The 17,517-nt window shown below is 34.1% G+C and overlaps 2 protein-coding genes across 2 annotated transcripts; one reads left to right on the top strand and one right to left on the bottom strand.

Annotated features, from left to right (window-relative positions):
- Positions 1,170 to 1,697, top strand: LOC110266757 (uncharacterized mitochondrial protein AtMg00810-like). The gene is made up of 2 exons (XM_021111760.1): positions 1,170 to 1,421; positions 1,578 to 1,697. Exons 1-2 carry the CDS (start codon positions 1,170 to 1,172, stop codon positions 1,695 to 1,697), a joined length of 372 nt encoding a protein of 123 aa, XP_020967419.1.
- On the bottom strand, positions 4,126 to 8,276 carry LOC107616804 (cytochrome P450 CYP82D47-like). The gene is made up of 2 exons (XM_016318725.2): positions 5,906 to 8,276; positions 4,126 to 5,085 (listed from the first exon to the last, which is right to left on the bottom strand). The coding sequence occupies exons 1-2, from the start codon at positions 6,887 to 6,889 to the stop codon at positions 4,453 to 4,455; spliced, it is 1,617 nt and encodes a 538-aa protein (XP_016174211.2). The 5' UTR covers positions 6,890 to 8,276; the 3' UTR covers positions 4,126 to 4,452.

The following is a 17,517-nucleotide window of genomic DNA, read 5'->3' as shown; positions in this document are numbered from 1 at the left end:
GCTCCCAGTGACAAGATTTACATGGCAAGAAATGCGCTTTTTAATGAACATGAATTTCTTTATCCACAATTTTTCAACAAGACATAGAACACTAATCAACACCTAACTCCAGATCCTTTCTCTCCCTTTAACACCAACTTACCCCTAAATCTTGACACCACCACCCAACCTCATACACACCAACCATATCTATATCATGTACCTTCCACTAATACCAATAGCATGTCCAATTCATTATCTGCTTTGCCTGTTTCTACTAATCCCTCTAATGCAAATACTACTGATTCCACTAATTCTTCTGAAACTAGTGAAATTAAAATTACAGATTCTGTACCTGCTCAAGCTCAAACTGGGTCACTGCTCAATCAAGAAACTGTAGTGCCACCTATAGCAAGCCACCCTATGCAAACAAGAAGTATGAGTGAAATCCTCAAACCAAAGACTTATGCAGCTGTTCTGACCAATTTTCCAAACTTAAACTTAACCCAAACTTTTCCAAGATTAGTGGCTAAAGCAATGTCCTCTCCTCACTGGAAATTAGCAATGGAGAAAGTATTCTCTATACTAATACGGAATCAAACCTAGAAGCTAGTTGATGCAGCACCAAACATAGCACCGATTGGGTGTAAATGGGTTTTTAGAATCAAAAGGCATCCAGATGGTAGCATAAAAAATATAAAGCAAGATTGGTAGCAAAGGGGTTCCATCAAAAGCAAGGGATTGACTACAACTAAATCTTCAGCCCTGTCGTTAAGCCCTCCACAGTCAGAACCATTCTTAGTGTTGTACTCTCAAAGGGATGAAAAGTGAGATAGTTTGATTTCAACAATGCATTTCTCAATGGAGATCTCCATGAGAATGTTTACATGCAACATCCTAAAGGTTTCACTGCCAACAACTCACTTTAAATCTGAAAGCTACAAAGAGCTCTCTATGGCCTAAAACAGGCCCCAAGAGTTTGGTTTACAAATTTCAACTCTACATTCAATCAATTTGGCTTCAAGAACACAAGATCTGATGTTTCTTACTTTACAAAATTCACTGATCAATCGTCAACCTTCATTCTAGTATATGTGGATGATATCCTCATAACTGGAAGCTCTCAGTTAGAAATTTAGCAACTGGCCTCTTAGCTGCATAGTGTCTTCTCACTCAAGGATTTAGGCGAAATGAGCTATTTTCTTGGAATTGAGGTCAGAAATCAACCAGACAATTCAGTTGTACTCAGTCAAACAAAGTACATAAAGGATTTGCTGAAGAATGCTGCCATGAGTGATGCAAAAGGCATGCTGACCCCTATGACTTTAGCACTAAAACTTTCTGTATCAGGTGACGCCAAAGTTCATAATTCACAACTATACAGGTCAATCATTGGTGGGCTGCAATATACAACCATTTCTAGGCTTGACATCACCTTTACAGTAAACAAAGCTGCCCAATTCATGCATGAACCACTTCAGATTCACTGAAAAGCAGTCAAAAGGATATTGAGGTACCTATCTAGCTCCATAGATCATGGGTTAATATTTAGAAAAACTGAGGATTTCAGAATTTATGGGTTTTGCGACTCTGACTAGGGTAATGATATTGATGATAGAAAGTCCACCAATGGTTTCTGCATCTACCTGGGTCCGAACCTGATATCTTGGGCAAGTAAAAAACAAGATGTTGTCTCAAGAAGTAGCACCGAAGCATAATTTAGAGAAATAGCTGATGTTCTAATCGAAATACAGAGAAAAACTAAGAGTAGAGCAGGCAGTGCCCATTAGTTTGAGGGAGGATGTTAGGTGTATAGATGAACACACACACACTAGCAACTTATAGAAGAGTCTAGAAATAAAGTTAGTCTTTCTGTTATGCTAATAACAAGCAGCCAAGTCAGCTAGTTACTTAGATGGTTAGCCTCTCTCTCTCTTATTCTTTTAATTTGGTTCTGATTCCTTTTACCTTCATGGTTTGGTTCTATGGTGAAAATCTTTCATCGCTTTAGAAGTTGTCACTTTCACAAAATCATTTGGAAAGAAGCATAACTCTGGCTTTGGAGAGATTGTCGAATTTAAAATTTTTTGCTATGAATCTAAATAATTTTTCTAGCTTACTTCCTCCTTCACTTTATAACCTTTCAAATATTCAAACTATTTCATTATCGGGCAACCAATTAGCGGGTAATCTTCTCTCAAATATACCTCTGGCTTTTCTCAATCTTCAAAATTTTGTGTGTGGAGGAATCCTGTTCACTAGTATTTTTCCATCTTCAATATCCAATTTGTCCGAATTGCAAAAATTTGATATAGAAGAAAATGGTTTTTATGGACCAATTTCTCCTACTTTAGGAAGTTTACACAAACTCCAGGAATTTAAAGTGGATCGTAATAGATTTTGGACTGGAAGAGCTCACGATTTGGATTTCCTTTCTTCATTGACTAATTTACTCAATTGCAATTGCTGGACTTTTACAAAAATTATTTAGGTGGTACATTGACAAATCTCATAGGCAACTTATCAACCAATCTTATTTTGCTTGATATGGGATTGAATCAAATATCTGGAAGGATACCTGAAAAAATTGAAAATCTATTTGGCTTAGGTTCACTTCTTATGGATGAGAATGTCCTTGAGGGACCAATTCCAAATTCAATTGGAAAGCTTAAAAATCTAGTAATAATATTCTTGAGTATGAACAATCTTTCAGGTAATTTTTCTACTGGCATAGACAATCTTACTATATTGTCAGAAGTTCACATGGACTTTAATGCATTTGAAGGAAATATTCCATTTACCTTAAGATACTATAAAAAGATGCACACATTCAGCGTTTTGGTAAATAATTTAAATGGAAACATACCTATTCAAACCTTTGGCTATCAAAAAGGTTTAGTAAATCTTAACTTATCCACTGACTCCTTTACTGGTTCAATTCCTCTAGAGTTAGGAAATTTGATGCATCTCTCTCCAAATTATATATGTATGCAAACAAGTTTTGTGGTGTCATTTCCGTGGAACTTGGTGCATGTTCTACACTAACAGAGCTTCAACTAGACAGAAACTTCTTCTATGGGAGTCTACTCCCGTTCCTAGGATCTTTAAGATCCTTTGAAAGGTTAGACCTTTCTAATAATAACTTCTCAAGCACAATCCCCCATGAACTTGAAAACCTGACTTTTTTGAGTAATTTGAACTTGTCTTATAACCATCTCTATGGTTAAGTCCCACTGGAAGGAGTCTTTAGTAACATCACTGTAATATCACTCATTAAAAATAATGATCTGTGCGGTGGGATACCTCAACTGGATCTCCCTCCATGTCCTGAGTTTTCTTCAAACAAACATAAGAGCTCTCATAAAAAGAAAATTATTCTCATGTGATTGGCAGGCTTTTGATCTCTTTTATAATTTTTATTAGTATCTATTACCTCAGGAAGAAGTCTATGAAGTTATCTTTTTCACCATCACTAGAACATAGGTACTTGAAGGTTTCCTATGGAGAGCTACATCAAGTAACAAATGGATTTTCTTCATCCAATTTAGTTGGCACGAAAAGCTTTGGCTCTATGTATAGAGGAACTTTTGTCTATTTTGAGAGACTCGTTACTGTGAAAGTGTTGAATCTTTAAACACGTGGAGCATCGAAAAGTTTCATGGCCGAATGTAAAGCTCTAGAAAAAATTAAACATGAAAACCTTCTCAACCTACTGATTTCTTGTTCAAGTGTTGATTACAAAGGGAAAGATTTCAAGACCATAGTGTTTGAGTTTATGTTTAATGGGAGCCTAGAAATTTTGTTGCACAACACTATGAAAGATAACGAGTCCACAAATATGAGTCTGAACCTTAGCTTATGCAAAGGGTAAATATTGCTCTTGATGTAGCTTTTGCATTGGATTATATTCACAATGATTCAGGAAAAGCTGTAATTCATTGTGATATTAAGTCTAGCAATGTGCTTCTTGATGATGATATTGTTGCCACTTTGGTCTAGCTAGACTTGTTCAAGGGGACAGAAGCTATTCTTCCAGTAACCATGGTAGTTTCTCTGTAATTAAGTGAATCTTCGGATATGTTCCACCAAGTAAAAATGTTCTTGATCATTTTTGGTAATATTTATCTACTATTTCTTCAAATTAATTCATGTATTATTATTTGTTAGATTCATAATACTATCATGCATAATTGAATTTCCTATGTAGAAATTGAACTTCCTTCTCCCAAAAACAAAAACTAAGAATAACAACATTATCCAAGAAAAAAAAAATGTCATGACATGTGAAAAAAGTTTTGCGGTAATTTCTTAAATCGCAAGTAAAGTTCGTGTAATAAACGATAAGTTAACCATAAAAACAATAAACAATAAATACAACACACACTTGTTGAAGAGAAGAATACAACACAATGGATCCCTATCTTTGTTGCCAAGCTAAAAATAAAGAAAAGAAAAAAAAACACTTAATTTTTTTTAATAAATATGTGACTGATAGAGTTCAGTGGTAACAAGTGGAGTGAGACAAATTTGCAATGGATTTAACTTCAGCAAAGTTAGGCCAAAACCTTCTCTCATGTCAACAGGTTCATCCATAAACAAATGAAAATCAAACCCTTGAAGCAAACGTGCAACTGTGATAAGAATCACTTGTGTTGCTAATGTGAATCCAGGACAAGCCCTTCTCCCTAACCCAAAAGGAAGGTACTCAAAATGGTGACCTTCATCGACTTCTCCATCGCCATTAATAAACCTCTCCGGTGAAAACTTTTCAGGCTCCGACCAAATACTTGGATCTCTATGTAGCTTCCACACATTAAGAAACACATCAGCTCCTTTTGGTACGTAGTAGCCATTGATGCTGCAATCTGATGATGCCCCATGAGGTAATAACAATGGTGTTGGTGGATATAACCATAGGGTTTCTTTGAAAATTGCTTGTAAATAAGTAAGGTTTTTTATATCTGATGCTTCTACCTTTCTGTCCTTACCTACGTGATGGTTAATCTCTTCTTGTGCTAGCTTCAATGAATGTTTATTGTTCATTAATGCTGCAAGGATCCATGTCATTGTTGTTGATGTTGTTTCCGTCCCCGCTAGGATAAGATTCTAAACATGATGAAAAGTTGACTTGTTTGTTAAATGCATGATAATAATAATGATATAATTACTCAGTTAATTTTTATAGTTTTACCAAATTTGTAATTAAATTTTTATATATTTTTTTATTAAATTTGTAATTAGGTCTTTATATATATTTTTTTAATTGAGTCTTTGTACTAAATTTTTTTTTAATTGAGTCCCTATACTTTTTTTTTTAAATTTAGGTTCTTAGAAACCAATGAAAAATCACATAAGGCAAATATTATTCTAAAATCAGTTATCAAAACCAACAATATAAAATATAAATTAAAATATATATATATTTATATATAAATATATTATAACTAATTTTGGTATGCAAATAACATTTTTTATTAAATATGTATTTAATTTTTGTCGGTGCAAAATTATTAACTTCTCTTTTTAAAATTGTATTAGTGTTCACTTGTGATGTTATTTGTAAAGATTAGAAAAACGACTTTGAAAGTATTCATAGTGACATATGATAATTGAATAATTTTAAACCCAACAAACATATGTGAAAGCATTTACAAGAATCAAAATTTTAGGACAATAGGAACAAAAAACGAAAAACGCGTAGAAATAATGTAATATTCTTATTCTAGTTTTAATGATTTGTTAGATTTGTTAAGCAAAGCATTTACATGAATTTTTTTTATGAAAAAATTGTTTAATATGATAATTGTTAAGAGTTACATTAGTTTCATTTTATCATAACTCATTACTTAATTATCTAGATTTGTCATATTGAATCAAACAAAAATGCAGAACTAAAAATAATAATTAAAAAAAATACTATGATTACCATAACATGTGCCTTAATGATAGTGTCACGAGAATGTCCAGACTCAGGATCATCTTCAACAATAGATAGCATGACATCAATGAAATCTTGCTTTTCACTTGAGCTATTTACCATATTACCCTTCATCTTATGCTCTTCAACCCACCTTCCAATGAGTGTGTCCAAATCTCTTCCAATTCTCTTCATTGATTTAAGAACTCTCCCTTCCACACCAATCCATCTAAGCAATGGAATTGCATCCGAAAGAACAAATCCACCAGCCAATTGCATGAACTCTTTTACAAGATTCACAACTTTATGTGCTTCTAAATCATCCACATCTTCCAAGTAACTAAAATATCTCTTTCCCGCAACAATTTTTGTGATCACATTAAATGTTAAGCGTTCAAACCATTCACTCATGACAACCATAGAAGAATTATTGTTGCTAAGGTGTATCAAGAGATCCTTGATCAAAGTATCAATCTCGGATTCATAAACATGCCTCAACGATTCGAGGCGGCGCGAAGAGAGGAGTTCAAGAACGGCTAGCTTCCTCTGTTTTGCCCAATAGGGTCCATAAGGAGCAAATCCAAACGCAGCATTGTTATAAGCAAGGTGAGTTCCACGGCTCGAAGGGGTGCGCGAGGCCAGAACTTTGTCATTTTTTGTGAAGCATTCTTTGATTCCTTCTTTGTTGGAGATAACAATGGCAGGTAATGATCCAAAGTAGATTTGGAATACAGGGCCATATTTATCAGCCAAAGAAGCAAAGGTTCTGTGAAGTGGTGTTTTGGTTCCTAGTAAATGGAGGTGACCAATTAATGGTAATGCAACAAATGGTTGTGGCGGTTGTTTAATAATGTTACTTTCTTTTTGATGAATACTAGGTTTTTTCGTAATTATTCTCCATATGTTGTAGAGAAAAAATAAAGTTAGGGATATCAACGTTATTGTTGGAAGTGAAAGGGAATAATCCATGGTAATGATATCTGATTTCATCATGAGAATTTGAGAAATGTACCTAGTTGTTATATATTGCTCACATCAACTATTCAATGCCTTGAAATTGGGGTGGAAATTACATGAGAATCTCAACTGGTTTTGCAAGGACTTGGAAATGTTTTCAAAAAGTTTAAACAAATAAATAAACTTGATGTCATAAGAACTACTTGGAACCAATTGTGAATACTTGCTTTCACTGAAGGAGATGGAAAAAAGTGGCATTGTCTTTCTATGTTTTGACTTTTGACTACTTCAATTCGTTATTATATTATATTATTATGCTATTTTATTTTATTTTAATTTTTTGGGTAGACTAGTCATTTTCTTCGGTTTCATGGTAGACTAGTCTAGTATTTAATGCATGTAGGTGTTAGCTTGTTAGAAGGAACAAATAAATAAGAATTATTTTTTGGGGGAAAAATGACTTCATACTGAGAAACACCAAGTCATTAGTTTGATCGTCCATAGTTGCCTGGTTGGTAGAGGTCGTGAGTAGTTGCCATCAGAAAATATAACGCATGTATTCAAGTAGGGAATTTATTCAATGAAAATTATGAAATATTCAAACTTGGTAGATGATGAACGCATTTGATATCTTAAGATGAGATAACTCATTTGTGAGTAAATATTTATTTTGAGGTGGAAGTTCACTTATAGTTATTGTTCTAGATCTAGTATCTAGGGCTCTAGACGGTCCAACGATGATTCAATTTCTGAGTTTAAATCGTCTCTACGATCCAAACAGGCCAGAAGATCAGGAATCACTAACTAACATTCAACTCGAATACTTTTCTTATCTTGATTAATAAGATAAGATAAGATAAGATAACAAGACAAACTATATAAAAGGAGCAAAAAGCTCCATCAGGTACGTTATACATACCTTTATCCTGTATCTCTTAGACTCATTCTAATTTGAGCGTCGGAGTGTCTTTGCAGGTACCAACTCCCGGCGCACCAGAGGTCTGATCACGTCATCACCAAGATCTGCAAGTCCCCGATCCATCCCTCGTCCATCCCAGCAAAGTCCTGTACATTAACGCCATCTGTGGAGATTTGTGAAACCTTGGCAGCATAACAAATGAACAGGAAGAGTGGTTCTCAAACCACCACCACGAACCAATCCCACCAGCACATGAACCACGGAACGACAACTACCCCAGCGCTAACCACGAGAGAATAACCAGCGTCGTTGACGCGCAACCAACTCATAGCAAGCAACAACCATAAAGAGACGACCGCCGATCTAGCGAGGTCAGAGCAATCGACGACCTTGGAGAACAAGCGAACTAAATAATTCAAGATCTACACAAGCGAGTGTAAATCCTAGAAGGCTGGGTCGCCTCAAAAGTGTGAAAATTATTAAAGCTAATTTTAGAAAATAAATAAATGAATAATAACTAAATAAAATGAAAGGTAATAAACAATCTTATTTTATAACCTTAGAATTATCATGGTTGAAAAAGAGAAGAATTATATACCTCTAATTGACGGATGGTTCATATTGAAGAGACTCGTTTATAAATTGAGTTTTTCTTTAATTCATTTCAATCAAGTCATCCAGATAGAATAACATAATATTTTTTTTGAGTAGTTTTCTCCTATATATGTAGAGAGAAGTGTGTTCTCCTTTTGTCAAGAGAGAGTGTTATTGTAATCTCCTTGTGATAGAGAGAAGTTGTAATTCTCAAAGAAAGTTATTTCTTCCATATTTTATACAAATTTCTAATTTTTTCATCTCTATATTTTGCTGTGTCATTTGTCTGGTACCTAACAGTGGTATCAGAGTCAAAGGTTGCTGGTTAATATATTTTTTTCTGCTACAAATTATCGTCTAAAAAAATGACAGCAAAGTATGAAATTCCAAAATTCAGTGAAAGTAATTTTTTCCGTATGAAAATTGAAGATAAAAGCCATTATGAGAAAAGACAATTACGTGATAGCAATTGAAGGTAGACCCACTGGAATTACAAATGAAAAATAGAAGGAGATGGACAACAATATTGTTGCAAACTTACACTTGGCACTAGCTGACTCAGTTTTATCAAGTATAGCAGAGAAAAAGACAACAAAGAAAATTTGGGATGCTCTCACCAAATTATATGAAGTCAAGTTACTTCACAATAAGATATTCTTGAAGAAAAACTTTATACTCTTCGAATGAATGAGTCCACATCGACAACGGATCACATCAACAATCTAAATATGCTATTTTTCCAACTCTCATCGTTGGAATATACCATAGCAAAAAACGAACGTGCAGAGCCCTTACTTCAAAGTCTACCAGATTCATATGATCGGTTTATCATTAACTTAACTAATAATGTTTTGACTGATTATCTTTCTTTTGATGACATGGCTATTGCGGTTCTTGAAGAAGAATCTAGGTGTAAGAATAAGGAAGATATATTAGAGAGCTCAAAACAAGCAGAAGCTTTGTTGATGACAAGAGGGAGATCAATGGAGTGTGATTTTAGTGGAAGTCAAAGTAGACCAAAGTCACAAAGTAAGAAGCAGGTCAAATGCTACACTTGTGAAAAGAGAGGGCACTTCAAGAAAGATTGTGGGAATAAGAAGAGCATAGAGAAGGTTTCAGAAGGATCAAGTTCTCAAGGATGTGTTGCGAGTACCTCTGATGATGGAGAAATTTTGTATGGTGAAACAACAATTGGTTCTAAAGGCAGCAAACAGCTCACTGATGTTTGGATTGTTGATTCAGGAGCAACCTGGCACATGACTCCTCATCGCAATTGGTTTTGTACATATGAACCTGTCTTGGAAGGATCGGTATTTATGGGAAACGATCATGCCTTAGAAATTGTTGGAATGGGTACTGTCAAAATAAAAATGTTTGGTGGTTCTATTCGTTCACTTCAAGGGGTAAGGCACGTGAAAGGCTTGAAGAAGAATTTGTTGTCGATTGGGCAATTGGATGAACTTGGTTGCAAGAACCATATTGAAGGTGGGATCTTGAAAGTTGTTAAAGGAGCTCTTGTGGTAATAAAAGCAGAAAAGATTGCAGCAAATCTATACATGCTTGTGGAAGATACTTTGCAAGAGACAGAGGCATCAGTTGCTTTAGCAAGCCAAGAAGAAATGACGATGACATGGCATCGCAAAATGGGCCACATATCAGAACGAGGCTTGAAGATTCTTGTAGAACGTAATCTCATTCCCGAACTCAAATCGGTAAACTTACCGTTTTGTAAGCACTGCGTTACAAGCAAGCAACATAGATTGACGTTTGGTAGATCAACTGCTCGAATCAAGCACATATCGGAATTGATTCACTCTGATGTATGGGAATCACCAGAGATGTCCTTAAGAGGAGAAAAATATCTTGTATCATTTATTGATTATTACTCTAGGAGGCTATGGGTGTACATGATCAAGAAGAAGTCAGATGTGTTTGCGATGTTTAAAGAGTTCAAAGCAAAGTTAGAACTTGAATCCGAAAAGAAGATCAAGTATTTAAGGACAGATAATGGAGGAGAATACGTCGATGGTGATTTTCTAACATTTTGCAAGCAAGCAGGTATTCAACAGCAATTCACAGTTGCATATACGCCTTATCAAAATGGTGTAGCAGAGCGAATGAATAGAACTCTCCTAGAAAGAGCACGAGCTTTGTTACAAACTGCAGGTTTAGCCAAGTCGTTTTAGGCAGAAGCTGTTAAAATTGCCTGTTATGTGATAAATCGGTCACCATCAACTGCAATTGAGTTGAAGACACCAATGGAGATGTGGCAAGGTAAGCCACCTAATTATTCTTCTTTACATATATTTGGTTGTCCTGTGTACATGATGTGCAATTCTTAGGAATGAACAAATCTGGACCCAAAGTCTAGAAAATGTATATTCTTGGGTTATGTTGACGGAGTTAAGGGGTATCGCCTGTGGGATCCCACTGCCCGCAAGGTAGTTGTCAGTAGAGATGTGATATTTGCAGAAGATGAATTGCAAAAAGAACAAGAAAATGACAGCACTATTAAACAGATAACCACTGTTCAAATAGATGAAAAATGCAAAGAAAGTGATCTTTCTAAAGTAGAACCAGGCCAATGACATAGAAGTTTGTCGATCCACTCGACAAAGAAGAACATCATCATGGCACTCAAATTATGTTTTGACAAACTATGATGCATATTGTCTTTTGACAGAAGATGGAGAGCCAACAACTTTTATGGAGGCTATGCGCAATCCAGACGCTTCTATGTGGATGACAGCAATGCAAGAAGAAATCGAGGCATTACATAGGAACCATACCTGGAAACTTGTTGAACTTCTAGCAGGTCGGAAAGCCATTAGTAACAAATGGGTTTACAAGATCAAACGAGATAGTAATGATCAGGTGGAACGATATCGTGCAAGATTGGTTGTCAAAAGATATGCTTAGAAAGAAAGTGTTGACTTCAATGAGATATTTTCTCCAGTGGTGAGACTAACTACTATTAGAGTAGTTTTGGCTATGTGTGCTGTATTTGATTTACATCTAGAGCAATTAGATGTAAAGACTGCTTTTCTTCATGGAAAATTTGAAGAAGAGATATATATGCTCCAACCAGAAGGTTTTGAAGAACAAGGAAAAGAAAACTTGGTTTGCAGGTTAACTAAATCTCTGTACGGTCTAAAGTAGGTGCCAAGGTGTTGGTACAAGAGATTTGATTCTTTCATTATTAGCCTTGGATACAACAGACTTAGTTCAGATCATTGTACCTATTACAAGAGGTCTGGTGATAATGATTTCATCATTCTGCTATTGTATGTGGATGACATGTTAATGGTAGGTCCTAACAAAGATCAAATCCAAGAATTGAAGGCACAATTGGCTAGGGAGTTTGATATAGCAAGCCAAGAAGAAATGACGATGATATGACATTGCAAACTGGGCCACGTGTCAGAACGAGGCTTGAAGATTCTTGTAGAACGTAATCTCATTCCCGAACTCAAATCGGTAAACTTACCGTTTTGTAAGCACTGCGTTACAAGCAAGCAACATAGATTGACGTTTGGTAGATCAACTGCTCGAATCAAGCACATATCGGAATTGATTCACTCTGATGTATGGGAATCACCAGAGATGTCCTTAAGAGGAGAAAAATATCTTGTATCATTTATTGATTATTACTCTAGGAGGCTATGGGTGTACATGATCAAGAAGAAGTCAGATGTGTTTGCGATGTTTAAAGAGTTCAAAGCAAAGTTAGAACTTGAATCCGAAAAGAAGATCAAGTATTTAAGGACAGATAATGGAGGAGAATACGTCGATGGTGATTTTCTAACATTTTGCAAGCAAGCAGGTATTCAACAGCAATTCACAGTTGCATATACGCCTTATCAAAATGGTGTAGCAGAGCGAATGAATAGAACTCTCCTAGAAAGAGCACGAGCTTTGTTACAAACTGCAGGTTTAGCCAAGTCGTTTTAGGCAGAAGCTGTTAAAATTGCCTGTTATGTGATAAATCGGTCACCATCAACTGCAATTGAGTTGAAGACACCAATGGAGATGTGGCAAGGTAAGCCACCTAATTATTCTTCTTTACATATATTTGGTTGTCCTGTGTACATGATGTGCAATTCTTAGGAATGAACAAATCTGGACCCAAAGTCTAGAAAATGTATATTCTTGGGTTATGTTGACGGAGTTAAGGGGTATCGCCTGTGGGATCCCACTGCCCGCAAGGTAGTTGTCAGTAGAGATGTGATATTTGCAGAAGATGAATTGCAAAAAGAACAAGAAAATGACAGCACTATTAAACAGATAACCACTGTTCAAATAGATGAAAAATGCAAAGAAAGTGATCTTTCTAAAGTAGAACCAGGCCAATGACATAGAAGTTTGTCGATCCACTCGACAAAGAAGAACATCATCATGGCACTCAAATTATGTTTTGACAAACTATGATGCATATTGTCTTCTGACAGAAGATGGAGAGCCAACAACTTTTATGGAGGCTATGCGCAATCCAGATGCTTCTATGTGGATGACAGCAATGCAAGAAGAAATCGAGGCATTACATAGGAACCATACCTGGAAACTTGTTGAACTTCTAGCAGGTCGGAAAGCCATTAGTAACAAATGGGTTTACAAGATCAAACGAGATAGTAATGATCAGGTGGAACGATATCGTGCAAGATTGGTTGTCAAAAGATATGCTTAGAAAGAAAGTGTTGACTTCAATGAGATATTTTCTCCAGTGGTGAGACTAACTACTATTAGAGTAGTTTTGGCTATGTGTGCTGTATTTGATTTACATCTAGAGCAATTAGATGTAAAGACTGCTTTTCTTTATGGAGAACTTGAAGAAGAGATATATATGCTCCAACCAGAAGGTTTTGAAGAACAAGAAAAAAAAAACTTGGTTTGCAGGTTAACTAAATCTCTTTACGGTCTAAAGCAGGCGCCAAGGTGTTGGTACAAGAGATTTGATTCTTTCATTATTAGTCTTGGATACAACAGACTTAGTTCAGATCATTGTACCTATTACAAGAGGTCTGGTGATAATGATTTCATCATTCTGCTATTGTATGTGGATGACATGTTAATGGTAGGTCCTAACAAAGATCAAATCCAAGAATTGAAGGCACAGTTGGCTAGGGAGTTTGATATGAAAGACTTGGGACCAGCAAACAAGATTTTAGGGATGCGAATTCGCCGAGACAAAAAAGATAGAAAGATTTGGCTATCACAAAAGAATTATTTGAAGAAGATCTTGCAACGCTTCAATATGCAAGAATGTAAGCCAATTTCAACCCCACTTCCTATGAATTTCAAATTATCCTTAAGTATGTGCCCTAGTAGTGAAGCAGAGAGGATAATACCATATGCATCAGCGGTGGGAAGCCTTATGTATGCCATGATCTGTACAAGGCCAGATATTGCTCAAGCAGTTGCAGTGGTAAGTCGATTTATGCCAGGTCCAGGTAAAGAGCATTGGAATGTTGTTAAGAGGATCCTGAGATACATCAAAGGGACCTCGAATATTGCATTATGTTTTGGAGGATCGGAATTCATTGTCAATGGATATGTCAATTCAGACTTTGCAGGTGATCTTGATAAACGAAAATATATTACAGGCTATGTGTTTACACTTACAGGAGGAGCTGTGAGCTGGCTATCTAAATTACAGACTGTTGTAGCTTTATCTACTATAGAAGCTGAAAATATGGCAGCTACACAGGCATGCAAGGAAGCTATTTGGATCCAAAAGTTGATAGAAGAACTCGGGCACAAACAACAGAAAATTTCTGTGTATTGTGACAGTCAGAGCACCTTGCACATTGCAAGAAATCCTGCCTTTCATTCAAGAACAAAACACATTAGAGTACAATATCACTTTGTTCGGGAAGTAGTAGAAGAAAGAAGTGTTGATATGTAGAAGATTCACACTAAAGATAACCTAGCAGATGCCATGACAAAACCAATCAACACAGAAAAGTTTGAATGGTGTAAATCCTCATACGGCCTGCGGAATACATGAGCAACATGAATTTTGAAAATTTATCAAAATTAGTTTTTAGCGAGAGATTGTGAAAATTAGTAAAGCTAATTTTAGAAAATAACTAAATAAATAATAACTAAATAAAATGAAAGATAATAAACAATCTTATTTTATAACCTTAGAATTTTAATGGTTAAAAAAAAGAAGAATTATATACCTCTAATTGACGGATGGTTCATATTGAAGAGACTCGCCTATAAATTGAGTTTTTCTTTAATTCATTTCAATCAAGTCATCTAGATAGAATAACATAATATTTCTTTGAGTAGTTTTCTCCTATATATGTAGAGAGAAGTGTGTTCTCCTTTTGTCAAGAGAGAGTGTTATTGTGGTCTCCTTATGATAGAGAGAAGTTATAATTCTCAAAGAAAGTTATTCAATTGTTTCCATATTTTATACAAATTTCTAATTTTTTTTATTTTTATATTTTGCTGTGTCATTAGTCTGATATCTAACAAACAGAACGGTACCAACCAAAATGCATAAGCGAAACGGTCTCTCGGACCGTGTCTTTGAAAAATTACAATATTCGACTCAATTTATCTTTCAATAAAAAAAAATTATAAGTCTATTATTATAATTTTTCAAGGACTTACTTTATAGTTTTTTTTTTCTTTTTATAAATTTGTAATTTTTAACATAATTTTTTAAGTATTTATTTAGTATTTTATTTTCTTTACAGATTTGTAAGTCTATTAAAAAAATTGTTCAATAACCTAAATATCTTATTACTATAAACAAAATAAATGAAGAAAAAAATCTTTATTTTTTAATTTCAATAAAATATTTTCTACTCGTTAGTGTACACAATTGCTGCTGTCAAAATAGGTAGCAGAATTCTTGGTACAAGATAAAGAAATCCGTTGATAAATAAATTTCAATTCTTTTATGAAAAAGTATATGAAATCAAGTATAACTAGCCAAGAATTGAACAATTCAATTAATTATAATTATCATAATTAATTTTATTTAATTATAATTTAAAGTTTATTATTAATTATTTGATATGCCAAAATCAAATGCTGAGTGATATGTTCATCCAATATATTGAAGTGCATTAACAACTGCGGAGTCTTCACCGTCACTCTTTCTCCAAGGCTGTGATGCATCAGTTCAATCTTCCAAATGGCAATGGCGTCGATCTTCTCCATCCAACCATCCTATCCGTCGCTCCCTGCTCGGTTCTCCGCCATCCGTGCCGCCATTAGCGGTGCCGTTCGTGACCGTGGTCCAAGTTGTTCACAATTGCACCTACCCTTTCCGTCAAATCATTCAACCTGTGGCTCTCTCATCGCTTCTCCCTGGTGCGTGTCGCCATTCAGTGGCGGAGCTTAGTTCAGACAAGGGGGGGTCATGACCCCCCAAACTTTTTATAAAAAATTTAGTAGTACTTTTTCAAAAGATAAAAAATAGTTCAATTAACTTAAATACTTTATTATGACTTAAAGTATCTAATAAGTTCAATAAACAACACTCTCTCTATCCTTAAGTTCAAATATAAAAAATTAGATATTTTTATTTATTTAATTTAATATTATTTTATATTTTACTATTTATTTAATTTAATTTTTTATATGATAAAAAATAATAGAATATTCAATAAGTATTAATATTATTATATTTGTTTAAATTGATAAAAAAATTCAATAAATATTATAAATTTTAATATTTGTCCTTCTAACTTTTTCTTTACATATTTTACAGGATATATATTCAAATTTTTATATAAAATAATAATAAAAAATCAAAGAATTGATATATTTTTTTAAGAGGAAGGCTAATATTTAAGAAGGAGAACATATAACTTTTACAATATCAACACCTGTAGATAGTTCTTCAACTTTAATAAATCACGAAGAAAGTGAGATATAACCTTCAAAAGTTCAAAAAGTTACATCTGATAACTTTAACCTTAACTTTTTGGAACGAGATCTTAAAAAACGGCTTTAAATTTGGCAATATCACCCAAACAAGAGAGATGAGATTAGACGAGCTTATGTTAAATGGGGTTCATATAAAAAATATTTTGATAATTATTTTCTATTTAGCCCCCAAAATTTTGTTTCAAGTTCCGCCACTGTCGCCATTGATGATGACGTTCACCGGTCACCCTACGGCTCTTCTTTTTCTCCTCTTTGTATTTGGTTTTGAACTATTCTTTTAATTCGTGTTTTATGTTTCTTTTTCTTAATTTTTGAATGATTATTTTATTAGTTTTTTATGATTTTTTTTCTGTGCTTTGTATTTTTTTTATTAGTATTTGGATGATTCTTTATCTTTTATTTTGGTGTTTTTTTTTTAGTTTTGATTTTTTTTTAAAAAAAATTAGGATTTGCGTAATAAATGATAAAAAGTAAATTAAAGTAAGAAGAGGTAATTAATAATTATTAATTTTATATTTTTTAAAAAATAAAATTTAAATAACCAATAATTAATAACAATTAATTAGTACAGAATGCAATTTAAATATGTTTATTGGCTTATTATTAGCTATATCCCTCTTGCTTTCTAGCAGAATTTTTTTATTTATTAGTAGTTGTATCAGTGTGTTCTCTATTACGTGACTTAGTCTTATTGCGTAAAAAATGCTCCTACCTTGATGTATATGGAACCGTAGTTATCAATTAACAAGAAGCATGCTTCCACAAACTATTAAAGTAATTCCACCACAAACGGTCCAAATAAAAGATAAAAATTTCCGCTTAAGAAATTTAAAAGAGAAATTATTAGTTACACGATTCTTGAGATATATTTTAGGCTATTTTTATGTAAAAGATATGGCAATTATACATGATGATAGCTGGATGTTTTTTCTAATGACAATTTCAAAGGATGGGGCATATAGCTCGTTTTTAAAAGATAATATAAGAGATATCAATTCTATATAAATTGAAATTTGTGTTACATTTTGGACTCACACAGAAGAGTATTGAATGGGGTCCAAGATTTTACCCGGTCGAACTCTGAACAGAAAGCATCTTTTGTTGTACTTAGGAGTTTTATTTTTGTTTAATATAATTTAATTTGTGAGTCTAATTTGGTGATCTTTTGGATAGAATCGGTCCGATCTGAAATCATATTTTATAATTAAAATATATTTTATGATAAAATTATTAATAAAATGTT

The sequence above is a fragment of the Arachis ipaensis genome, chromosome B09 (genome assembly GCF_000816755.2).
Source record: "Arachis ipaensis cultivar K30076 chromosome B09, Araip1.1, whole genome shotgun sequence".
Taxonomy (NCBI): domain Eukaryota; kingdom Viridiplantae; phylum Streptophyta; class Magnoliopsida; order Fabales; family Fabaceae; genus Arachis; species Arachis ipaensis.
Note: the sequence above shows the minus strand (reverse complement) of the source record. Positions and strands in the feature narration are given on the sequence as shown.

Bases quoted from the DNA above. Each gene is read 5' to 3' on its own strand.
- LOC107616804 (XM_016318725.2), bottom strand. From the start codon at position 6,889: ATGATGAAATCAGATATCATTACCATGGATTATTCCCTTTCACTTCCA. The intron at 5,086-5,905 runs GTAATCATAGTA...CATCATGTTTAG, and splicing joins TCATTAAGGCACATGTTATG to AATCTTATCCTAGCGGGGAC.
- LOC110266757 (XM_021111760.1), top strand. From the start codon at position 1,170: ATGAGCTATTTTCTTGGAATTGAGGTCAGAAATCAACCAGACAATTCA. The intron at 1,422-1,577 runs GTAAACAAAGCT...GACTCTGACTAG, and splicing joins GGCTTGACATCACCTTTACA to GGTAATGATATTGATGATAG.